This window comes from Schistocerca nitens, chromosome 7 (assembly GCF_023898315.1).
Source record: "Schistocerca nitens isolate TAMUIC-IGC-003100 chromosome 7, iqSchNite1.1, whole genome shotgun sequence".
Classification (NCBI taxonomy): Eukaryota; Metazoa; Arthropoda; class Insecta; order Orthoptera; family Acrididae; genus Schistocerca; species Schistocerca nitens.
In genome coordinates this window covers 421,207,781-421,235,234 of record NC_064620.1, presented here as the reverse complement: position 1 = coordinate 421,235,234, position 27,454 = coordinate 421,207,781, and the positions used below count along the sequence as shown (strand labels likewise).

The 27,454-nt window shown below is 40.0% G+C and overlaps 1 protein-coding gene across 4 annotated transcripts in view; it reads right to left on the bottom strand.

Annotated features, from left to right (window-relative positions):
- Window positions 1-446: 446 nt before the first annotated feature.
- Window positions 447-27,454, bottom strand: part of LOC126194683 (influenza virus NS1A-binding protein homolog) — a 286,130-nt gene continuing 259,122 nt past the window's right edge. For all 4 annotated transcript variants that reach the window (XM_049932892.1, XM_049932889.1, XM_049932891.1 and 1 more), the window contains exons 9-13: window positions 23,893-24,138; window positions 19,821-19,946; window positions 13,219-13,392; window positions 12,939-13,109; window positions 447-2,483 (exon numbers count right to left, since the gene is read on the bottom strand). In XM_049932892.1, the coding sequence (XP_049788849.1) occupies window positions 2,203-2,483; window positions 12,939-13,109; window positions 13,219-13,392; window positions 19,821-19,946; window positions 23,893-24,138 (998 nt within the window). In that variant the 3' untranslated portion in view covers window positions 447-2,202. The remainder of the gene's footprint in view (window positions 2,484-12,938; window positions 13,110-13,218; window positions 13,393-19,820; window positions 19,947-23,892; window positions 24,139-27,454) is intronic.

Genomic DNA, 27,454 nt, shown 5'->3' with positions numbered 1-27,454 from the left:
ATACAAAGAGATTTTTTCAAGGCACTGTTCACTCTTCAGCTCTTGAGAAAAAATTTTAGTTTATCTGCACACCGCTCTTCTTTCTTCCATTGCAACGTTTATGCTCAATAATGAGCATCAAATGCACAGCTGAACAGCAGCTCAAGCTCTTGACTACAGCGTTCATGCACAGGTTCAGACAAACAGACTTAAGTTGCCATTCGTCCATGGCAGGTTGTTATTTTCAAACCTGACTGTTTCTCTTTGGAATCCCCTGATCAGTTCAAGACCCATCTGAAAAGTTTTTCCATCCCACTGCCATGCAACACACACCGACTCACCACTGTTGGCACATGGTTCATCATTGACATTTTTTATGCACATAGTTGCCCTCTGAATTTATGTGAAACAGCTGAAAGTCCAGCAAACACAAAGCAAAATAAAAATTAACAAGAATTCCAACACTCTTAAGTTGATTCTGTGGAGATTTATTTCAGTATTCATGATACATAAATATCTGGTAGGAAGATTGTCTTCCAAATTTGTGGTGTATATGTAGTTACATATGCATGAGATTCCTGATTGAGGTGTGATAATGAACATGTAAACAATTACAAAAATAAATTGTTTTCAGATATCAAAGGTTTTCACATCTTTCAACCATTATAGATTTTCGTTATAAAAGTTCATTCATTATGAAATTGGCATGATCATTTAATGATAAAATTAAGTTTCTTTCAGTCACTTTTTGCCCCCATAAGAACCCATTCAACAAAAAACACAGGATGCTTGGTCAATTTCCATCTGAACAGTTTAAGGAAATTTATACAAAATAGATCATTAAGAATTAACCCCATCTTTTACACAATTAGAAAACCATTCTTATTTTTCTCACTATGGTTTGCAACAGTGATGCTCAAAGCACAAGATTTTGGTTATTCCATCTCGTACATACAATTGACAAAAGTAATTGTAACAGATGCGAATAACTGAACAGTTTTAGTCTGGTATATTCCACACCCCACCATGGAACAAGAATATTTAAAAATAAAAGAAATTACATTCATAGGTAAAAATAATGATTGATCAACACTCAGTTATTACTCTGCTTCACACTTCTTGCAGATTTTTTGTTTGTACTACGTGTCATTAGTGAGAAACAGCTTTTCATTATTTCCTACGAATATATAATGAAACAATTAAAATTTTTGGAGTTGCAATCCATCTGCATACGTAAGATACAAATAAAGTTGAAGGCTCATTTTAAACTACTTAGATCTTTCACATGACCTTTTCAAATAAATGAGTAATACTATGTTTCTGTATGTTAAGGACAGGGCTTTGCATTTTTGAACATTGTTTCAAAATTAGGTAATGATTAAACACTTTTTCCTTTTTATATAAAAACAGCACTAGCAGGCAAGAACATGAGATACAATATTAACATTTATGAATCTACATGTCTATCACAATAGAATTTTTGTTATGAGAGTTATCTATTAAAATTAAGGTAAGTAATATGAAATGCAACAGTTGTGTAACATATGAATATGTCATACAATCTTATTTTTCCCCCCTCAGAGTTCCACTCATACTGCCTACCACATATGATTTGTATCATCACATAATCAATCTCTCTCTCTCTCTCTCTCTCACTCTCACTCTCACTCTCACTCTCACTCTCACACACACACACACACACACACACTTTTTATGTCTATCAGTTCTGTCTCAAGCCTATTTCATCTCAAAGGATATGAAGTAACAGAAAATAACAAAGATTTTTTACTGTAGTCTTTTTAGTTGTAGGAAACTTCCTGCATTTCTGGTGCCAGAGGTAGAATTTTGGGTCTGAAAATGTAGGTGGCACCATACAACAGATTAATTTCAGAAAGTCCCAAATCAAAAAATTAACTTCCTTTTTAAATGCAATTTCACATCACAGTCTGAACTAATTTGTAATGGCAAGGGGAATAAAACCTCAGAGATCATATCACCAGGCATACATAAGAAAGAAATGCCAGTGTCTTCAAAAATTTTTCATTGTTCTTCACATTTCAGTCACAGCTTAAGGTAACTTCACTTCTGAAGCACATGCTCTGTAACATTGAATTCCACGGCCAAAACTTGCCACTCAAAGAATCAAAACAATTTACTGTCATTAAATAAGACTAATACTTATGACTCATTTCAATACAGAGCTGCTTCAGAAAGTCAAATTCCTTAACTTCCTACTGCTGTAACTGATCCTTGGCTTAAGCTTTCTTTAACACCATTTTGGATGATTTCAGTTTTATTCTTTAAATCGTCTTGTACTTTCTCATTTTCACTGTCATTGTCCAAAGACTGCTGATTGCTTTTATCACAGTTTACTCCATTCTGTGTCAGATGCTCCTCATGATCCTGGAGGATCGTCTCTTCCACAGGAAGTACCTTCGGCACAAATGTTGTCCATTCATCAGTTGTAGCATCCAGGTATTCAATGCTGTTTAGGAATGTCTTCCCTGAAACATAACAAAACATTCTGTAAATAACTTGAGATAGTATAAAAGCTCAAAGTTTTCTTTTTTCTCATATTGCTAACAAAATTGACCTCCTTTCCATTGCTCATTTAATGAACTGATTCACATTTGACTGTATGTCTCAACAATAAGCTCCGATACTCAATGTGTTCGCATTTTGTTGTAAACTAGTGACAAATGTGTATCTTCCCTAAATGAGTCACAACCAAGACACTTCAAATTCATGAAAGCTTGGCATGTCAAGTGGATATAAATTCATGACAACTGATTACTATTCCAATATAGTTTATTGGAGCCTACTGTAGCATTTAGGTTGCAATCACAAATATTAGAGGCAGTTCAAAGATTTAATATTTATTTCCTACAGAAAACTATCAGAAGGATGAATTGAGGACTTTCCAATTCAGCTGTCTTCTTTTAAGAGGCTCCTTTGGAAAAAAATTAAAAAAATTAATTTTAACTATTCTAACTAATCAAAATTACTAGCCATTTCAAAGCAACTCTAAAAAGTTATTACAATATTCTAAACTTATGCCATTTATTGAATGTTAACATTTTGGTAAAACCATACAAAGAGAAATAAAATAAACAGAAAGGAAAGGTGTACATCAATTTTTATGTTCACTGCCTTTTTTGCTTATTAAGCCTGTCATCCTCATCCTCATCGACATTTCTAGCCCCAGGCTTGGTCTGTTTGGAACATAAGCCCCGCCACTTAGTCTTGTTTTCTCACCATCTTTCTGTGTTCACTCTGGCTCAATTCTAGCCTCTTTTTCAACACATTCCTCCACACCTTTAAGCCATCCTATTCCCTGATCTTCCTCTTTGTCGTTTCCCTCACATCTGCATTTTGTGCATCTTCTTGGGAATCCTCGTTTCTTCCATTCTGTAAGTACCCATACCATCTTAGCCTTGAAGTTTCTATCTTGGTCTGCAAGGGATCCTCTTTCACTATTTCCCTTATCCTTCCATTCCTCATCCTATCTCTACTTGTTGCTCCTATCCTACTTCTGAGGAAGTTCATCTCAGATGTCTGTAATCTACTTACAACCCTTTGCTTCATTACTAATGTTCCATATGCACTAGTCAGTACTGTGATGTAGTAACTTCTATAGATCATGTTTTCCTTTTTTGTGTGAAGTCCCTGTTCCAAACCAGCCTTGCAGCACTTCACAGGAATGCTTCTGCCTATGTGCCATATTCACTGATCTTGTCCCATTTCTTCCATTTTCTTTTATCACACTTCCCATGAACTTGACAATTAGCACCTTCTTCAGTCTTTCATCTATAATCCTTGTTCCACTATTTAGTCTATCTTTCTTTCTAGTTGTAGCGAGGATCTCATGTTTGTCAGTTCTTTCCCCAAACCTCCAGCTGTTCCTGACACCCTCCTTCCTGTTTACCTAGATCACCAAGTCATTTTCGAACACCGTTGCTTGTCTTCTTCAGCTTTTTCCACCACCTTTGTCATTATCTCATCCAAAACCACACTGTCCTGTTTCACACAACTTTTTTTCTGGAACCAATCTGTCTGTTCATTTCCCATCTTCACCCAACTCAGGCTTCCACAGTAAATCTCATCCATTCTACTTGTCTCTCTTTCCACTTCCTTCTTTCCTTGTGTTTCCCAGACCTTTCTTATACAGGCACTATCAAATGAGTTTTCTGCATCAAGAAACGCCATCATGAGATCTTCCCCAAATTCACAGTAGTGCTCCCAGAGCTGCCTCACTGCAAATTTGAGGGCAGTCAACAGTTTACCTCCCAGGTCTGAAACCATGCTGTTTCTCTCTCAATTGGTTCTCTGCTCTCTAGGATCTTTTTATATACCTTGTCACAATGTGGTATCAGATGACTACCTGTAGCTTTTACAGCCCTTCCTATTCCCTATCTAGAACATAAGAACAACTAGTGCACTCTTCCAATCTTTTGGAACTATCTTCTCATTCCACACCACCCTCATCACATGATACACAATGTTCTTTATGAAACAAATTTCAGTTTACATATGAAGAAATGTGAAAAGGAAGGCTAACCATCAGTATCTAGAAATGGAGAAAAATTGTAGTGTGTAAATGAGTCTGGAAAAAAAATACATCAAACTATATTTCTCTTACTTTTTAATGGAAATCCAGAGTATGGACCAGTTATTGTTTCTTATCTGTCATACCCTTTGTATTGGAATGTAACATGAAAAATAATGAAGAACAACAATATGTGAATTTTTATTTTGTACATTATCAATCCAATCATCCACAACCACAAATTTCCATTAATTGTAGTAAAAAGTACTGTAAAAGGGAAAATTGGTGATACTACACCTCTTATGGCCCAAGTAGATCGAGCCAATGGCCACTATAAGAGACTGAAGTCTCAAAACAATGCGTCCATTGATGAAAGCAATGACCATAACAAAATTGTAAATTTTTGAATATCCTGAGTCCATTTTCAGTTTTCATAGGCAGTACTACCTCGTTTAACACTGAAGTTCAGTTTTGCTTAAAGTTCTTTTTTTCTGATCATTTTTCTCAGATGCAAATTTCATCTTAAGGTAGTAACAAACTTTAGAAAGGTGCCACAATGTGGTTTTGCAACGTCAATCTTGAAAAACTCTTAAAATATTTTACAATATATGACAAGGCTAAGAGATTCCTTGCTGTTGTCTCTGCAATTATCTTGATAAAGACTGCAGATCTTGCTAAAGTTTAGATATGTGCACAGAAATGTCGTGTGGGGACTATTTTTCCTGGAGAAGTGATTTGACCGTGCAGGGAAACAATTTACTTGTACATGATCCAATGCAAATTCCTGGTCCTCCTGACAGCATTTATTTGGTTGACTGTTATGTCTCCCCCACTTATCCACCTTAAATCAAATATTTAGCTCTTAATGCCATGTTACACATAAGGATATCACTATGAATGCACATCCTGTGTTTTGATACATAGTGAAACACAGAAACAAACTTCAGGGGTTCCAGATGTTTTCTTTTGTTGATTCACACAGGATAGGAAACCTTTGCTTATGCCAAAGATTGCTAGACAAGCTTTCTTACAAATATGAACGTCTACTTCACCTACAGTAACATTACAGATGTTGGTTGTCTGCTGCTCTCTGGATCATCAGTATACCTCCACTTGACAGGATTCAGATTCACAAACCCAAATATATAAGAATTTTGAAGATCGTTTTTACTTAGATTTTGAAAGTCGTGAAACAATTTCTCCCGTCTACCTGAGGGTACAATATCTAAGCATTTTTTTCATTAGGCTCAAACACAACCTTGTGTTTTTGCCTTTTTTTTCCGACACCCTTATAATTACTGTACTTTTTATTACTGTTTTGCTCCTCATCATCATCATCATCATCATCATCATCCTCCTCCTCCTCCTCCTCCTCCTCCTCCTCCCCCCCCCCCCTTCCTTGTGCCAATTCTGTGGAGTCCTCTTTCAATAAATTGCACTGATTTTTCACAGTTTCATCAAAGGTTCCTATTTCTACAACCTCCATGTTCACTATTTGTATTCTGTAATGAATATGCCAAATGAACACTTCAACCACTCAAAACTTGGTTCATAAAGTGATTAATAGGACGAATTACACAAGGATTATATTTCATGTTTCCACTTTTATTAAATCCAATATAATGTACCTCAGCAGCCAAACCTTTTCAAATTACAGTTAATTACCTGTTGTCTGTGTATCATATGACAGAAATCATATCTAGCAAAACACAAGAAATTCTCTGTGTTGTATTACATCCTAATATGATACTTGGGTGTGAGACCAATGTCAATTTTGATAATTCCTGTACCCAACAGCAGATGGCCTCCAAGTTTTTACATTTCAGGGTTAGCCCATTTTTCCGCGCATATCTTCATATAATGCCCTGTACCAGTTGGTTTTTTGTTTTTTTGTTTTGGTTTTAGGGCGCAAAACTGCTATGGTCATTAGCGCCCGGTCCGTGACTTAGGAAACAGTAAAAAACCGAAAATGAAAACCAGCAGCAATGGGAACGAAAGTCATAAAATTGGAGAAACTAAAAGCAGAAGGAAGGCTTAAAAATCCACAACAGAAAGGGGTTGGTTGTCCCCAAAAAAAGCTTCAAATGACTGACGTCATGTCACTGGCACTAATAAACTCGAGAACGCGATCGGCTGAGCGCGTGTCATCTGCTAAAATCGACGATATATCAGGCGATAGCTGTAGACGGGAGCGTAACGGATTAAAATAGGGGCACTCAATTAAAAGGTGTCTTACCGTCCACAGCTGAGAGCAGTGGGGACAGAGTGGGGGAGGATCGCCGCTTAAAAGATGTCGATGGCTAAAAAGACAGTGCCCTATCCGGAGTCTAGTTAAAATTACCTCCTGCCGACGACGCGTTCGGGAGGAAGAGGTCCAAGCACAAGGAAGAGCTTTCATGTCCCACAATTTATTATGGGGAAGTGTCGACCAATGCGCGTCCCATAAATGAACAACACAACGACATAAAACGCTCCGTAGATCGGCGAAGGGATTCGATTGAATAGCTGGCCGAAGAAGAGAGACTGCAGCCTTGGCTGCAATATCGGCCGCCTCATTTCCACAGATACCAACGTGTCCCGGGAGCCAGAGGAACGCCACCGAGACGCCCCCCAGGTGGAGCAAGTGCAGACAGTCCTGAATCCGGTGGACCAGAGGGTGCACAGGGTAAAGAGCTTGGAGACTGAGGAGAGAGCTGAGAGAATCTGAGCAGATTACGCACTGTATCCGCTGATGGCGGCGGATGTAGTGGACAGCCTGGAGAACAGCGTAAAGCTCCGCAGTATAAACCGAACACTGGTCGGGAAGCCGAAAGTGATTTGGGGTGTCGCCAACAATATAGGCACTCCCTACACCTAACGATGTTTTCGAGCCGTCGGTGTAAATAAATGTGGCGTCCATCATTTGTGCACATAGAGCAGCAAATGCCCGATGATAAACAAGTGAAGGGGTACCATCCTTGGGAAATCGACAAAGGTCACGGAGCAGGCAGATCCGGGGGCGGAGCCAAGGCGGTGCTGTACCCCAAGTTGTCAAGAAGGTTTTAGGAAAGCGGAAGGAAAGAGAATGGAGCAGTTGACGGAAGCGGACTCCCGGTGGTAGTAGGGAGGAGGGGCGGCCTGCATACCCTACATCAAAGGAGGCGTCGAAAAAAATGTCATGGGCTGGATTAGCAGGCATGGAAGACAGATGGCTAGCATAACGACTCAGAAGGACTGCTCGCCGATTGGACAGCGGAGGTTCAGCAGTCTCAGCATAAAGGCTTTCCACAGGGCTGATGTAAAAAGCTCCAGACACTGAACGTAATCCATGGTGGTGGATAGAGTCGAGACGCCGAAGAATAGACGGCCGAGCAGAGGAGTAGACTATGCTTCCATAGTCCAATTTCGAGCGCACTAAGGCGCGATAGAGGCGGAGAAGGACCACTCAGTCCGCTCCCCAGGAGGTACCATTCAGGACACGGAGGGTGTTGAGGGATCGCAGACAGCGAGCCGAAAGATAGGAAACGTGGGAGGACCAGCACAGTTTTCTGTCAAACATAAGACCCAAGAATTTAGCGACGTCTGAAAACGGAAGGTTGACAGGTCCTAGATGTAAGGAGGGTGGAAGAAACTCCTTACGTCGTCAAAAATTAACACAAACGGTCTTACTGGGAGAAAAACGGAAGCCGGTTTCGATGCTCCAAGAGTGGAGGCGATTGAGACATCCTTGAAGACGTCGTTCAAGAAGGCTGGTCCGTCGAGAGCTGTAGTAGATCGCAAAATTGTCCACAAAGAGGGAGCCCGAGACATCAGGAAGGAGACAATCCATAATTGGATTTATGCTGGGGTACCCCGTTTTCTTGGGAGAAAGTACGGGACAGAGTAGTGTTCACCCGCACCCTAAATGTGCGCTCTGCCATAAATTCGCGAAGAAAAAGGGGCAGCCGGCCTCGAAAGCCCCAAGAGAACAGTGTGCGGAGGATGCCTGTCCTCCAACGGGTATCGTATGCTCTCTCCAGATCAAAAAATATTGCTACCGTTTGGCGTTTCCGGAGAAAATTGTTCATGATATAAGTGGAGAGAGCAACAAGATGGTCAACTGCAGAACGATGCTTTCAGAATCCGCGTTGGGCAGGTGTTAAAAGACTGCGGGATTCCAGCCACCAAGCTAAACGGTAATTCACCATACGCTCCAAAACCTTACAGACACTACTCGTGAGAGAAATGGGGCGATAGCTAGAGGGGAGATGTTTGTCCTTTCCAGGTTTTGGAACGGGAACGACGATAGCTTCCCGCCATCGTCTGGGAAAAGTACTGTCAGTCCAAATTCGATTATAAAGGCGAAGGAGGTAACGCAGACTATGGGTTGATAAATGCAGCAACATTTGGACGTGGATACCATCCGGTCCTGGGGCGGAGGAGCGAGAAGAAGAGAGTGCATGTTGGAGTTCCTGCATGGAGAAAACAGTATTGTAGCTTTCGCGATTTTGAGAGGAGAAAGCAAGATGTCGCACTTCCGCTGCACGTTCCTTCGGGAGAAACGCTGGCGGGTAATTTGAAGAGCTCGAAATCTCAGCAAAGTGCTGACCCAATGAGTTAGAAATTGCGACGGGGTCCACTAATGTATCATGCGCGACAGTGAGACCAGAGACCGGGGAGAAACTAGGCGCGCCTGAGAACCGTCGAAGTCGACTCCAAACTTCCGAGGAGGGAGTGGAGGTGTTAAATGAGCTAATAAAGAATTTCCAGCTTGCCTTCTTGCTATCACGGATGACGCGACGGCATCGCGCACGGAACTGATTATAGCGGATACAGTTGGCCAAAGTAGGATGGTGGCGGAAAATGCGAAGAGCACGTCGCCGCTCACGTATTGCGTCACATCATGCCTCGTCCCACCAAGGAACTGGGGGGCGCCGGGGCAATTCGGAGGTGCGTGGTATTGAACGTTCCGCAGCTGTAAGAATAACGTCGGTAATATGTGTGACCTCATAGTCGACGCTGGGAAAGTGACGGTCATCGAATGTCGCTAGAGACGAAAAAAGTGTCCAATCGGCTTGGGCAAATTTCCAGCGTCGCGGGCGCATATATGGCAGTTGAGGCTGCAGTCTAAGGACACATGGAAAGTGGTCACTCGAGTGTGTATCATCAAGGGTGAACCATTCGAAGCGCCGAGCTAGCGGAACAGTACCGACCGCAAGGTCTAAATGAGATAAATTTGTCGTGGAGGCAGACAAAAATGTGGGGACCCCAGTGTTGAGGCAAACTAGATCCACTTGGTGGAAGACGTCTAGCAATAGTGAGCCACGTGGACAAGGATGTGGAGATCCCCAAAGCGGGTGGTGGGCATTGAAGTCCCCAACCAGCAAATAGGGGGGTGGAAGCTGACCAAGAAGATGAAGGAGATCAGCTCATGCCATCGGTGTGGACGATGGAATGTATACAGTACAAAGAGAGAACGTGTATCCAGAAAGGGAAAGACGGACGGCGACAGCTTGGAAGGAAGTGTTTAAGTGGATTGGGTGATAACGGAGAGTATCATGGAGAAGAATCATGAGTCCTCCATGGGCTGGAGTGCCTTCAACAGAGGGGAGATCATATTGGACGGACTGAAAATGAGGAAGAACAAAGCGGTCATGGGGACGCAGCTTTGTTTCCTGAAGACAGAAGATGACCGGCGAGTAGGATCGTAAGAGGATCGACAATTCATCCCGATTGGCTCGAATGCCGCGGATATTCCAGTGGATAATGGACATAGGGTGAACAGAAAATGGAGGAATGTGACCAAAGTTGCTGTCAACTCAATGACTGCTCAGAGCTTGCGACCAACAGCATGGAATGGCATTCAGCCGAAGACAGAAGATCCTGATCCATAGGTTGTTCAGGAGCAGCTCCTGCCACCAGCGATCGGCCGGCTGATCGGCCGCCAGCAGTGCGCCTCGGCAACACAGAAGACGGCCGAGGGCGATTTCCGCCAGGTGGTGCTGTAGATGGGACACGCCTTGGCAGAGGAGGAGATGAACTGGGCTTCTTTGTAGCCTTCTTGGAAGTATGATGTTTAGAAGAAGGAGGAACCGATGGTTGTGAAGTTGGGGTACGTAAAAAATCTTCACGAGTATGCTCTTTTTTCGAAGTCTTGGTGTCTGACTTTTGGGCTCGAGATTTAGCAGAACCCGATGAAGGGTGAGCCATAGAGTGGGCAGGCGAAAATGGTGAGGTTGAACGGGCGATCTTTGCGCTGGCCGATCTGACGACCGTGGTACTAAAGGTGAGGTCGCAAGTCTGCCGCCTCCTTTGTTGGCCGAGGAGAAGCAAGGACAGTGCTGTATTTTCCTGTCCGAGGCATGGTGGGCTGTCGACTGGCAAATAATTTTCGAGCAGCACTCTTATTTCCTGGATGAGCTTTTCGTCCTTAAAAACGGGGCAATCACGAGAGGAAGCAGCGTGGTCACCCATACAGTTGATGCAGCGAGGGGATGGAGGTGGACAAGCACGCTCATGGGCGTCCTTGCCACACGTAACACATTTGGCCGGATTGGAACAGGACTGGCTGGTGTGATTGAACCGCTGACACCGATAGCAACGCGTAGGGTTTGGGACGTAAGGGCGAACGGAAATTATCTCATAGCCTGCTTTGATTTTCAATGGGAGTTGAACTTTGCCAAATGTCAAGAAGACAGTACGGGTTGGAATGATGTTCGTGTCAGCCCTTTTCATGACTATGAACAGCCGTTACGCCCTGGTCAGACAGGCAGTGTTGAATTTCTTCGTCAGACAATCCATCGAGGGAGCGTGTATAAACGACTCCACGCGAGGAATTTAAAGTGCGGTGCGGTTCAACCCAGACAGGGACAGTGAAGTACGCAGCAATTTTTGTGCCTGGAGGGCACTGACTGTTTCTAACAACAAGGTGCCATTCCGTAATCTGGAACAAGACTTTACAGGACCTGCAACTGCGTCGACACCTTTCTGAATAATGAAAGGGTTGACCGTGGAGAAATCGTGACCTGCGTCAGACCGAGAAACAAGGAACTGTGGCAACGATGGAAGAATTGAATGTGGCTGAGACTCGGTGAACTTACGCTTGTGAGCAGACATAGTGGAAGGTGAGGAAACCATTGCGGAAGAATCCCCCATGATTACCGGCGTCTCCGATGACGCGCTCCTCCCTTGTGGGGGCCCTCTCTGAGGGCACTCCCGCCTTAGGTGATTGTTCACACCTCAGGTCACACCTCCCGACAAACGGACGGAGGGACCAATCGGCACTTTCGGAAGGTATCAGCTCGGGTAATCACCCCTCCCTGGGCCTGGCCGTTACCAGGGGGTATGTACGCGTCCTACCCGTCTACCCGGGGCAGGGAATTACGCGTTACCTCGGCACCGGCTACGCACAAAAATGCGTGGGTCGGCCTTCAGACACGCACAGGGAGGAAGAAAGAGAAAGAGAAAGGGAAAGGAAAGAAGAGAGGTCTCAAACACCGCAGCGGAGAAAAGGGTAAAGAGAAGAGGTAAGGAAAAGAGAAGGACAAAGGAAGGATGAAGACATACAAGCAAGGAAGGCGAAGAATGCGGTACATTTACGAGCGTCCGTCTCCGGACGTAGGCACAAACCATACTCCCAGAGGGGCAGAAAGGGAAGGAAAGAGCCAGAGGTGAGGGGGGGGGGGGGAGAGGCGAAGATGGGGGATGGGGAAGGATGCGGAAAGAGAAGGTATGCAGCCCGGAAAGGAAGGAAGGCCACATTAGCTTGGGGTCCCGTGCTCGCTACACACGTATCCACAAAAGAGTTGTGGACCCCCTGCGGGAGTCTACCAGTTTATATACCAGAATTAATTGAGCATGTTTATTTTGTTATTCTATTCAGTTTTAACTGCAATGCATTCTACAACTATTGGGTAATTACTAACGAGCACAGCTAAATTTAAGACTACTCTGATATGAAGTGCACTATAAATTTTGTACAAATATTAAGTATGCTGTAAACTGTTGTCTATCCATTTAAGAAACAAATAAAAAGCTTGGTTGTCAAGAAAGATTATTGTTCTCAGTCCAGAACTGAGTTTCCACCATTTGCCAGTGGAACAAACACTTACTGTGCATTACAACAGTTTGATAACCATGCTCAGCCAATGACACATATGGATTGCTCCCAGTAAGCAATTTCTTTGCAAATTCATAGTTCACAAAGATGCCAATTATTCATCATCAGCAATAAACCTAATATTACCAACCAAAGATCAAATTGTTTTCATCACCACAACAGAAATATGGGACACAAGGTTACCAAAACAAACGCAGACAGGTGACTGCAGTTAGCCGAAATACAAGGAAGACTTTCAGTGAGGATCATGAAATACTTTCTACTACATAAAAAAAACACTTATTTTCCAGTTCATTGAAATATTTTCTAACTGTGCTTCTTTCAAGTGACACTTACCAGAAAATCCACCAACAGCATACAATCTGTCACCAATGACAGCAACTCCAACATTTGCACGTGGAGTTGTCATGCTAGGTCCTGGGGTCCATGTCTTTTCTACAGGGTCATAAATTTCTGTTGAAGATAGTGAATGAGTTCCATCTGACCCACCGACAGCATACAGTTTGCCTGGTAAAAATCCACCAATTAATTCTGCTAGGTTTCGTTTTACACATACATTTATTTGCACAGTTATGAAAATAGTCTTCTTGAGAAAAACAAGTTATGGGATAATCACCTTTGAAAACAGTGAGCCCACATCCACGCCGAGCAGTAATCATGTTTGTAGTGAACTGCCAACAGTTTGTTTGTGGATCATACACTTCTACTGTATTGAGGCAATTCCAAGAATCACAACCTCCAGCTGCAAACACCAGCCCATTCATCGAGCAGACACCAGCCTGATTCCGACCTGTAAACATTAAGAATACTGTCAGTATTCATTTATTGTATGGCTTTCTGAATGAACCCAGCAAGTGTACAGCATAATATATGCAATCTAAAATCTTATAAACAAAAATACAGAGCATTTATATAATCCATCTACATTGAGTCAACAGTAGGAAGTCTGGTCTACCATTGTATGATCGTATGGGGCATTCTTCTGTGACGTCAAAGTCTGTGGTTATTCGCATTCAAAATGTGGGGCAGCTTCTTACTCTAATTACATAAAGAAATATGCATATCTGACATGGTGGGTTCTAATTATGTTCAGCACTGACCACGTTTTGCCTGTGAAGCAAAAGCCCCGAAGCTTTTGGGTGATACACTGCACATTATTATTATTATTATTATTATTATGCTGTCCAGTCCATCCTCAAGTCCATGCATTAGTATGGTTGAATTCTTCTTATACAGTGACTCTGGCTGTTATTATTGATGTTCATCTACAGTGGAGTCGTTTAAGGTTCCCATGACTGACATCTTGATGGATTGGTAGATTTTTGTTACTTAATCTTTTACTTGTTCATGAGAGCATTTATACATCATGGGGGGTGGAATGTTGCTCAATACTGATAGTCATTCCTGAAGCGTCGATTTGGTGACACCAGCGATAATTCTCATGGCATTTTTTGCTTTTAGTTGGACATCTATATTTTATACATATGGGCTGTTTAGCCAAACTGGGGCATAACATTTCAGGGGCTGACAAGACCCAAAGCAGAACAACATAAGGTTGATGCTGATGCTCTCAAGGTTGTGCCACATAGTTTTTGAATGAATATTTTTGTTTTCAGGTTTTTTTTCCATTTTTATTAAGATGCTCCAACAGATCAAGAGTTCTATCAAGGGTTACCCAGGTAAGTTTGTTTTACTGTGAGGAAGCATAGTGTTTCCAAATTGTATGTCAAGTTTTCTTCCAGTGAGTTTATTTTTTAGGTAGAAGTAGGAAACTTCTGTTTTGGTGGAATCTCCATTTGCGAAAGTACTTTCTCACTAAATCTAGGTCTTCTGTTAGGATTTATTCTTACTGTTCAATTGAGATACACTTTGTTACTTGTGCCCAGTCATGGTGCAGCTAAACATTCTCAATTTTATTCTTAACATGTCTGCAATGTACAATCTGTACAGTAGTGGAGCAAGGACTGATCCCTGTGATAGACTTTTATAATTTTCTTGCGGAGCTTATGATGGATACCATTGACTACCTGGAACAGTTCATCATTTAGCATATTGTCAATCACGCTAACAATTGCTTTGCACAGAACTACGTGCAGCAGCTTTTATATCATGCCTCATCTCCAGGCTGTGTCATAGATAGCTTAAAAGTATGTAGCTGCAGTTTAAAGTTTTCTTTCAAATTCTGCCTTGATGTAGGTCATGAATGATATGTTGGATACACCGAGAAGCAGATTCGTCGGGCTATGAAGTTTGGACCATCTCCGGAGGTGTACGAAGAGGAACATAGATCTGTGGCCTTTCTTCCTTATGCTGGAGGCGATAATTTTCACTTGTCACCACTGAATTATTTTACTGCCCTCATGCCACTGACGATAGTATTTCTGCATTCATCATGCATACATATTGCCACAGAATCTTAACTGAGTTTTATCTGTTTCAGAGTTAAATGTAATACCTTAATAATTCTGTGGAACAAATTTCCATGCCAGGAGGAAATGTGGAAATTGGTAAATGTCTGTTGTTTTATGCTGAAAACAGTTTTTTTTTATGTGTTCAATTACAGCCTCTGGGTGGAATAATGTATTGGAGGAGAACTTTGAAGCTATGACAATAATTTTCTCGTGAAAAGCTTTCAAATTCAAGCTTCTACACTTATTTTCTCTTTAACTGAGAATATATTTAGAAGACTTAATATGTTTCATGTAAATTTTTCTTTATCCAGTAATGTAAATATATACATTGTTCATATCAATAAATATAATATAAATATAAATGTAATATAAATATATAATATAAATATATAATAATATAAATAAGGTAAGTCTTTCCGCTCCCGGCATTGGAATGACTCCTTACCCCCTCCCTTAAAACCCACATCCTTTCGTCTTTCCCTCTCCTTCCCTCTTTCCTGACGAAGCAACCGTTGGTTGCGAAAGCTAGAATTTTGTGTGTATGTTTGTGTGTCTGTCGACCTGCCAGCACTTTCATTTGGTAAGTCACATCATCTTTGTTTTTAGATGCATCTTTGTTTTTAGATATATTTTTCCTACGTGGAATGTTTCCCTCTATTATAAATATAATTGATATGTATATTTTCATTTTCAATGTAACATTAAAACCAATGCAAGAACATAAAAACAAAGAAAATATGAATATTGTACTTAAAAAATAATTAAACAAAGAGCAACACCAAAAATGGCCCTTACCATAAAAACTATTCTTCGTTACCTTAATTATAATGCAATACAGCAGCAAGTACACAGGAAAGTAACTTAATAAATGAAACATTGTTTTTTCTTTTCTTTTTTTCAAATTTACTTTGGGAAATGGCTGTGGATTTTTTTTTCAATCGTCACTGTGCTTTGACAATAATTTAGCATGTAACATCACAACCTTGCAGATGTCCTCCAGAAACAATACCATTTGAACTGCCTCAATCACTGCATCAGCTCGTGTCCTCTAGGTCCACTATCTTTCAACTTCTTGCACAGCAAATATTCTGTGGATGGCCTGAACAACTGAAAATTTTATAGTACTAAGGCCACATTGTATGGTGGACATTTCTACACAACACATATCGTTAACATCTGCAATAGTGCGGGGGCAGCAGTGGCAGCATGTGTTGTTACAAAGCGACAGTATTCATCTTTTGCACCCCCATTCGGAGTGTACGGAAAGCAACCGCATTACTAACAATACAAGATTGTAACAAAGCAAGTGGATCCATTCAAGCTATAATGGTTTTCTTTCCCTTCAATAATAATAATAATAATAACAATAATAAATATCTTTTTCAAATTTAGTGATTTCTTCGATATTGACATTTATAGGGCATGTGCATAATACCTAAAAAAATTCAAATATTGACTCACAGCTTATTCAACTTGACATTATAATCTATCACGTTCCTCTGGTTATCAGGAGTTAATAATCTAGTTATGTTTTCCTAAAAACTGTGCTAATTACAAAAATCAGACTTTCCGATTTTGTTATCATATGTACCGTATTTACTCGAATCTAAGCCGCACTCAAATCTAAGCCGCACCTGAAAAATGAGACTCTAAATCAAGGAAAAAAATTTCCCGAATGTAAGCCACACATGAACTTTGAGACTCGAAATTCAAGGGGAGAGAACAGTTTTAGGTCGCACCTCCAAATTGAAACAAAGTTGGTCCATTGTAATATGAGACACTATTTAGGTCGAATGAATGACGATACAGCTACAATAGTTTGGTTCGAGTCGTAAGCTTAGCAGTTAAGCTTTACCAGGTAGTCATTGCTATGCATCAGGCGCTATGCATCAGGCGCTCCGTCCGTATTTATACGGGTACCCTTCGTTTTTCACGTGCTTCGTCTGGTTTAATCGATTGCTTATTTTTCTTTGATCTGATAAGTGCCGTTCTCTTTGTTATAGGTGTATAAGTCACTCTAAGCTGAAAGTGCATTACTATACTGTGTCATGCATTGTTTGTCGCATTCTGATAATGAGTGTTCACGACCTGTCGCCGCTCGCGGCATGGCTTGCTTTTGTGCGCACTACCGCCGCTTACAATTAACAAAAAAAAAGAAGTGAGGAATCGTCTCATTAGCGAACCAATGGCAAGAGACTGCTATTTGTTGTTATTTACACTGCTGCTTTCTTTGATAATGATCAACAAGAACCAAATAATAAACTGCGTTATAGAAGATGTTCTGAACGAGAGTTTAGCGAAAATTTTTCTCCGTTTGAAAATCTTTGCAGACGCCTCTTTAGTACATTAAATTCTGCACAGAAATTAGAGTCATCTTAGATTTAAAAATCTAGTCAATTGCCGTGCTTCATTTCTGACTGTATCACTATTAGGCATAAGAATAATACGAATATAAACATGACATGGTATGTGTATTCTTCCGCGTTTGCTGTTGTCTCACTTGACTCACTCTAGTTTCCTAGTTTATTAGGCAGACAGGATTTAAATGAGACAGCAGCAAACACGAAAGAATACATGGCAAAATGTTTATATTCGTATTATTCTTATGGTGAAGAGAATACTGCATGTGATTCACAATTCATAAAAGTTCCCATTAGCAACCGTCTCTTCTCACAGGTAGGAAAAAATTCAGAACGTAGAATTGGCCATATTGACAAACATCGCAAACAGTCTTGCCAGTCGGATTTTCGTAGTACATTTAAAAGCTGCTACATTCGAAGATGTACAATATGGAATTTGTATTTACTTCGTTGGATAATGTATTAAAATGCAGTGGTCTAAATTCGGGGCGGTGAAAAAGCTCGTCTTCCACCTTTTTTTTCTTTAAATTTATTTACTGACGCAGAGGTTTTGGTGCCAGTATTTATCTTCGTGCCTGCAAAGCATGCCTGTGTAGCGCTACATATATTCGACGGCAGAAGTTAGTTGTGGCGGCACCTACCAACATATTTCACAACTTCCGCTTACTTTGCACTCAATTCTAAGCTGCAGGCGGTTTTCTGGATGACAAAAAGCGGAAAAAAAGTGCGGCTTAGATTCGAGTAAATACAGTAAACATGTACCCGATTACTGACTTTCAATAAAGTCTAGGAAAAAGAATATAATAAATAAGGGAGTATTCTTACAAACAGTGACAAAAATATGTTAGCAATACCTGCACTCTTGCACTTCCTGAATAACTAACATCACATCATAACTCAAAAATTGTTGCTGAAATATAACCCCATATTTAGGCACACTAACCAGTGTAATTCAATAAAAATTAGTAATTTATGAAAATCCATTAAATGATAATAGCTGAATTCAGTCCTAATTATTGTAAACTCATACTAGAGTTGTTTTCGAAGCTCCTTTAAGTCAACCTGCAGAGAGTTTGAAAAGAGCAGGACTTATACCGCAAATATGGGATAGTGTACCACAGACGAGTTAGTAGAAGTACCAGTCAAAAAATATACCACAATTTATCCAGATCTTGCATCCAATAGTTAATTCAATAACTCAGTGACCATTTTAAATGAGTAATTGTACAGTGAGTGCTTAATCATCATTATAGACTATTCAAATTTCAATAATGATCACTGTGACAATAGGATCACACTGAATGAAGTTATTTCCAAATTATACTTGCTGTGCACATACCTTTCATCTTTGTATGACAGACTTCAAGGACAGTGATTTAAGAACTTTAATCAGTAACTATTTGTTTACCACATGTGAACTTCAGTAATAGTTACCTCCGCATTAATTTACTGCACTCTAATAACCACATTACTGAGTGTAGTATGTGGCTGGATGATTATCTGTGCTTAATTTAAGTAAATGAGACTACCTGGCCATACACATTACTTCATCCAGTTACAAAACAGCAAAGAGTTTTAACTGTGTCGATCATATCATAGCCTACTTTCAAACACTAACTTCCCAGATGGATACGATGGAGGCGCAGCAACTGAGAGCGTATTTGTACAGCTAATGGCCAGGCTACAGAGTGAGTAGCTGTCTCAGTTTGACCTTTCCCTTCAGACTGCATGCATATAAATCCAGAGACGCACAAAATATAGGCAAAATGACTTTCCACTAAATTCCTTGGCCTTTAAATTTCCTATTGTCTGAATATAGGATATACTCCCCCTCTCCCTCCCCCCTCTCTTCTGCTTCCCCCTCCTACCCCCTCTCCCCCACCCGATCAAAATAATAATTTGGCTGCTGTGCACACTTCTGACCATAGGATACCTGGGCTGGTTCCAATTGGTGACACTTCTCCATAGCCTGCATCATCACGAATGATATTGTGTCCAGATCTGTAACTCTGTGTTAAGTTCCATGGCAATGACACCGATGTTGGCATGAATTTCCTGGGAATGAATTTTCTGGCAGATCTTCTGTTGCAATGTCTCAGTTCACCAGTACTTTTGTCTCCCAATCAGCTGACAATGACACTATGATTGCTAATCATAAGCTTTCCATTCATTCATACCTCTTTTTACTACGTAATTGTCTCCATACTGAATCCCCATTCAACTGCTGATTTTAATACTCCTTTGTTATGAATTTTAAGGAACAACTGTTAGTCTCTCAACACAATATTATTTTGTGCATCACCTACATAAATGTGTTAAAGGAACTCTAGTTACTTCATGTCATTTCACATTTTAGTTGGATTGAAGCTCTGCTTTCCTTTCAGCAAAAATTTTACACCGTTCTTACAACTATTCTTTTTTTTTTTTTTTTTTTTTTTTTTACACACCTGTCTGCATAGGTGCAATACTTGTCCAAGTATTGTTCTCTGGGTCATAGACGTCGCACTGTCGAATCCCCACTTGTCCACTCCAACCACCCACGCAATAAATCTTGTTACCTAAGCTGCAAACGCCTGAAGAAGGGGGAAAAAAACAACAGTTAGAAATTTAATGTGGTACTGCGAATGACAATGAAATGTTGAAGCAATTCAATGCACTCTGGTCACTGCCATACCACAAGCAGACAGCTGAAAAGATTTGTCAGTTTACACCCCATCCATCAACTGACTGCAGCAAACACCTACTTGTGTCCTTAAACAACCATATTTTACTTTTCAGTATCTACATGGAAGATATAAGCTCCACAAGGAATAGATAACAGAATTATCAGTTCCAAAGTTAAAAATTCAAGTTAGCATGATAAAAAGTTTTACAGCATATCTTGTTTTTCAAGTAAAATGATGCTTGTAGAGGACTAGTGGGTCAAATATTTCTTATTTTCCAAATAATGCTCATGTTAACAGCTGAAAGAAGAAAATCAAATGATAGCTGAATGATGTCAACAATAGTTCCATGCACTTTATATCACCAGAAACAGATGGCGCACTATACATGTGTATAGCCCAGTCTTCAAACCAAAATAAAATAAAAACTGAAAATAAAAACATAACTTCAAACGGATTTTAATTCAGGAGCATTTCCCTCTAAGATGTAAAAAAATATTTCTGGAAAGTTACTAACCATTCTCAATGAGATACACTAGTTATGTTTCATATAAATTTTCCACTTACCGAGGTACTGCTGTCAAAAGTTTTGCATGTTTTTTTTCTTTACGTGGCTACAGAAGCACTGCAACGAGAGAGCAACACTAAAAAAGAAATGCCCGAGCCAAAAACTGTGCAACATGGTGTGCTGAAGAGTCAGTATGTACATGAACGAAACTAATAAGTTAACCTATTACAGTTGACACTGTGAACATATTAAAGTCAACTGACACCATGTCACTATTCTCCTGGCAGTTTCTAAAATGTTAGCCTCCTCGTGTAGTGCGACTATGATGCCACTAATTCTTTCAAGTTTAATCCCTTTTATCAGGGTTTTTTTAAGTGCTGCATGATTCCTCCGTCAAGCTCCGGCCCACTGCACTGCTGGCCGGTGCATTACATAAGCTGTAAAGTAAATAGGAAAACACGTGTTTTAATAGCAGCGAGTCCATCACACAGCTCAAAGGTACAAAGTTATACTACCTTCGCAAGCCCGCTGAAGCGACAACAGGGACCGCTGACAAACCAAGAGGCAGGCCTAGAAACTAAAGTTTACATTCACAATCCACGAAGACACTAAATGTGCCATTACAGTATTAACGGATAATCTGGTAGTTACCTGCAGTAATTTGGTCTGCCAATGGCCACCTAAAGAATATATGTAATATACACATTTTTGAATGATTCATAATAGGTGTTTAACCTTTCAAACAATGAAGAGCTCTGGCAGCACTTCTGAGCGTCTGTGCCACTTCTTACCTTCCTAATGGGGTTACAATAGAGAATCACGGCTGCACTCTCTTAACTCATCTGAAAACAGAGTTCTCATACCTCATATGCAAGTCTTTGGAAAATGCTCCTGATAGCATTGTTAACAGATTTTAAAACAATGCTTCAAAGAAAAGTCTAATATAAAATAATATTCACCCCTCAAGTTCATACCGCCACAACAGCATGTGCAAACACACATTTTTCAGCATACAAAGAGGTATAGTAATTTACAGCTCACACAGTCTCTCTTTTCACAGCCATTGGTTTACAATCATTCTTCATATGTAATTACTAACAGCAATGAGCAAATAACTGCAATAAAAGCTCTGGGACACGGGTGGGGGTCGGTTTTCCCTAGTCTATGTCTGCATATGTAACCTCTCTTCTTTTTTGAAATCTCAAAAATCTTGTTGAAATTTTCAACAGCAAATGCTGTTCTAAGTATGCTGAAAATACTTAACCTTATTTGAAATGTCCAGAATATGCAGTGTTATTTAGTCCCTTTCATGTTTCAATTTGTCATTTCTGGTTGTACAGGGAAATAATTTCCCACATCCTACTCCAGCAAAATTCTGTACATACAGTTGCATTTTGCAATACTGTTATAGCATTCTTAGTAAATCTCAACTGAAACTCCAAAAGCCATTGTGTTTCCTCCTGTCACCCCCACCACCACCCACATATATATTCATTTGTGTCTAAACTAGCTAACATTGCTTGCCTTATTCTTTGTCCACTAACATCCACATGGTATTCATTCCAATGCTGAGTGAACACCTTGGATGTTTTGAAACCCTAAACAAACCCGACAGAAGAGACAAAACAAAAAATGTATAAATAAAATGAAGACAGGGACTGGACGAGAATTTACTGAATAATGTGAGAGTCATGATCATTTATTAATTTTTCTTTATAAAAATTGGAACAATTAAATCTTTGCATTTGACTAATCAAGTAAGAGTATTATCTAAAAATGGCAACTTCACAGCAGATAAAGGGACAGTCCATCATTGTACTATCTATAATAAAGTAGTTTAACAAAATTATTTCTTCAAAACAAGCAACTGAGAAAGCTAGAAACTAGAGTACATCTGAACAAATCAGTGGAATGACTGCACTGAACAGGCAATTCAAAACATAGGAGCATTGTACAAAAAGCTCAAAACCATGTGGTAAAATTCAGAACAAACCTGTAAGTCTCTGACAGCAGCATTGGTCTTATTACAGGTGGCAGTAGTATTTAATGAAAAGGTTATTTTCAGCATTATGTGGTTGAGCCAAAACAATAGAGCAATGTCCGGCAACAACAAAGGAAGATATTACTCCAACTGAAACCATCTTCACTTTTCATTAAGTGTTATCTTTCCAATAAAGGGTCAAAACTAATTTAACATGAGAGATCTGCTGGAATACATAGGATTTTTTCTGAGGATTTTTAACAAAGAGTGAAAAATAGAATAAAAGGAAAAATTGCTTTTTTTCCCAAACAACTGAAAGAAGGACCCAATTATCTTTTGGTAAGGTTCTTGTCCCTGAAATATGTAAGAATCAACCTAGCATGAAGACAAATATACCCTTTTCCAGTATTCAGATTGCTTATGTTTGTATTGGGTCTGTAAAACGTCACCCTTTCACCCTCTGACCTTTCCTAGTGTTTGATGGAATTATTTTCATAAAATCCCCAGCCTTCAGTATATAACATGGCTCTTATTGCACTTGTTTGCAGTTTAAACTTTTAAATGGACTTCGTAAACCTGTATTGGTATCAGTGTTACAGTTGTCACATTTGTCAATAATAATTTGTAAGAAAAGACATTTAGTCACATATTTTTAATGGATTAAGAGAAAATTCTGGAGAGGCACTCTATGCACACTGTCATGTAACAAAACATTTTAAGCAGATAACAGAATATTTGATACAGAACTACTGAATCATACTGAACCATTCACACGAAATATTCTCTCACAAACTCAGGTATCACTAACTGCCAAACTGTATTCCTGGCAGTTAGTTTCCTGATCTTTTCAACATCAACAGCTTCAAATTTACTACTGTGACATGAATGAATGTACTTTTGGCTACCTGTTTTCTGCCTGATGCCTGAAGCCAGATGACAGCTCGATTCTCGTAATGAGTGGCTGTAAAATTCAACCACGGCTTACACAACAAGTAACAGCCATGAAAGTATTCCTTTGTTATCTTTTGACTGAAAGGATGTTTCCCTATAAGGCATTAATACCGACTCTGAAAGTATGGTTTTGCATCAACAGAAAAATATCCTCACTCTCCGAGACACAGTTTACACTTATGAGAAGTTTTCAAAGCAGAGGAAATAAATTTTTACTCTGACAAAGAAAATTTCCAAGAACTGTGTGAGCACAGTATGATCATATGGTCTACCAAATTTGCTACATAATAGAACAGAAAGTCATTATTACGTACTAAAACACACAGAAACAGCCACAAAATTATATCACTGACAGAACAAGAGACAGATATCTAAGCACTGTTAATATAGATAAAAATATACAAACGGACACATGCCTGTATTGCAGCGTGCTAGTGGGAGTGAAGTAACTTGGGACCACTTGTGGTGTTCTGCATTGTACACTTCAACTGTTGCAAGTTCAGTTGAACCATTGCTTCCACCAACAGCAAAGGCTTTGCCATTAACAACAGCAATACCAAAGCGGCCTCTTGCTTCCTTCATAGGAGCCAAAGTAATCCACAGATTGGTGCTTGGATCATAGGACTCAACACATTTCAAACACTCTGCACGATCATATCCACCTACAAAATAATAAAAAATTCAGATTTATGAACAAGGAACACAAAAAGTATCATGAAACATACATGCTCACATATTTTCCATTTCTGAATTTTACTTAAAAATTCCCCACATTTTAACTCTTTAAAACTCGCAGCAGCAACTTTAGGTGCTAAAGAGAATGGAAATGGGCTGTTTTCATTTCGTTACTGTATTCTTGAACCAACAGTGCTTCTGAAGGCACATTAACACACTGATTAACAAACCTTATGTACTCAATCAATGCTAATTTTAAAATTATTAACATTAGTAAGAGTTTTTTTTACGTACACATTTGTATCTTTAACAGTGCAACATACCATTATGTTAAATTGATGTGCTGCACAACATATTTAGGATCAACGAATGATGATCGTTTACTACTGAAAAAGAATTATTTAATGTAGTTTGGAAGGCGGGACACGCATGTTGAGCATGGGGTTACTATGAATGTCCATGTTAACTGAAAGGCAATGGAGACGAGCTGCTACTGTATGGGGACATGCTGGCAACAGATTGCGATTGGCCGCACTTTCTGTTCTTAATTTTTCCTCTGTGCAACCTACCTTCAAGATGTGCCAGGCATTGATAATCTACATCTACATACATACTCCGCAATCCACCATACGGCGCATGGCGGAGGGTACCTCGTACCACAACTAGCATTTCTCTCCCTGTTCCACTCCCAAACCGAACGAGGGAAAAATGACTGCCTATATGCCTCTGTATGAGCCCTAATCTCTCTTATCTTATCTTTGTGATCTTTCTGCGAAATATAAGTTGGCGGCAGTAAAATTGTACTGCAGTCAGCCTCAAATGCTAGTTCTCTAAATTTTCTCAGTAGCGATTCACGAAAAGAAAGCCTCCTTTCCTCTAGAGACTCCCACCCGAGTTCCTGAAGCATTTCCGTAACACTCGCATGATGATCAAACCTACCAGTAACAAATCTAGCAGCCCGCCTCTGAATTGCTTCTATGTCAGCCCTCAATCCGACCTGATAGGAATCCCAAACACTCGAACAATACTCAAGAATAGGTCGTATTAGTGTTTTATAAGTGGTCTCCTTTACAGATGAACCACATCTTCCCAAAATTCTACCAATGAACCGAAGACGACTATCCGCCTTCCCCACAACTACCATTACATGCTTGTTCCACCTCATATCGCTCTGCAATGTTACGCCCAAATATTTCATAGACGTGACTGTGTCAAGCGCTACACTACTAACAGAGTATTCAAACATTGCAGGATTCTTTTTCCTATTCATCTGCATTAATTTACATTTATCTATATTTAGAGTTGGCTGCATTTTTTACACCAATCACAAATCCTGTCAAAGTCATCTTGTATCCTCCTACAGTCAATCACCGACGACGCCTTCCCGTACACCACAGCATCATCAGCAAACCGCCGCACATTGCTATCCACCCTATCCAAAAGATGATTTATGAAGGTAGAAAACAACAGCGGACCTACCACACTTCCCTGGGGCACTCCAGATGATACCCTCACCTCCGATGAACACTCACCATCGAGGACAACGTACTGGGTTCTATAACTTAAGAAGTCTTCGAGCCACTCACATACTTGGGAACCAATCCCATATGCTCGTACCTTAGTTAGGAGTCTGCAGTGGGGCACCGAGTCAAACGCTTTCCGGAAGTCAAGGAATATGGCATCCGTCTGATACCCTTCATCCATGGTTTGCAAGATATCATGAGAAAAAAGGGCGAGTTGCGTTTCGCAGGAACGATGCTTTCTAAGCCGCTGATGCATGGACAGCAACTTCTCTGTCTCAAGGAAATTCATTATATTCGAACTGAGAATATGTTCGAGAATCCTGTTAAGTATATTGGTCTGTAATTTTGAGGATCCGTCCTTCTACCCTTCTTATACACAGGCATCACCTGTGCTTTGTTCCAGTCGCTCGGGACTTTACGTTGGGCAAGAGATAATGTACAGAACAGGAGAAGTTCGAGTTAGTGTGGTCAGCTATTAACTACAACTCTGGGCAGTGGTAATGTATTTGATGTAAACTTGTCAAGCAGACAGAGCTGTTTGCAGTGTGTAAAGTATTGTTATAATGTGTGTGTGGTTTATGAAAGAAGAAAATTCTCTAATTCAGTAGTGGGAAGAGAAGTAATCCACTGTCTCGTTTTCAGCCAAAAAGGAGAAATCAAGTATACGAGATATACATTGCATAGTTGGACACCAATTTGGAGGAGGGTGTGGAGGGGGCTGGAAGAGAGAGAGAGAGAGAGAGAGAGAGAGAGAGAGAGAGAGAGAGAGAGAGAAATTTATTTTCAAGTCAAGACGCAGGTAATGAGAGAAAGGCATTCTGACAACAGAAGCCTGACCTCCAACATTACTAAAAGAAACTGCAATGGAGATACCCTGAAAACATTTTACTTTCCATTACAGCAATGTCTGTCCAGCACCCAATATTTTGCAGAAATTAGGCAATAAGCAGAGGAGGAAGCTTACCACTAGATTTTTAACTCACTGAAACAGCGCCAACTGGGCATGGACTATGATCATTATTATCACTATCATTACTAAATCATTGTTTCTTGTAACTGCATGCAGACGTGTAATGTATCAATTGTCAAATATTAACAGTTAGTTATGTTGTGTCCAATCATAAAATATTATTTTTCCCTTCCAACAATGTTTTATGGTTTATCGTTCTCACTGTGCATGTGGTGGCTAACGATTCAAGTATTTGCAGTTGGTAGTTACAGTCAGTTGGTAGTATTAACAACATGTGGACATGCCAGTGTGTATCGGGACATCTTCATTACATTAATTTTTGTTTCAGATAGGATTTTCAAGATTAATCATGTCATTTTTGGCAGAGGTGATGTTTCAGTGTAAAAGAATTTCTAAAAATTTGTGGCATGAAAGTGCTTTTCAGGTATTATGTATTTCTGTGTAACGAATGAGATAGTAACAAGATATTTGTTATTCACAGTTGACTTATAACTTCACTGTCTCTATAATCAGCTAATTACAACTAAAAATTTCACAGTATGAATAAAATTAATATAATCATATCCAGCAAAATGGAGACTTATGGTCCACTATTTGGGAAACAATAAAGTAAAGTGTAAAAAGCAAAAATGTGAGACTGCCTTGAGAACAACTTCAAGAAACTGAGGTAGAACATAGATGGTTCAGAAGTCACAGTGAATGCTAAAAAATTGTCATTAGACAGTCTTAAGTTCACATTTTAACCATAAGTCTTCACAGCAACCTACACTACTTCGTATCCTGTCAACATTTCTAGAGTGCCATTATTCC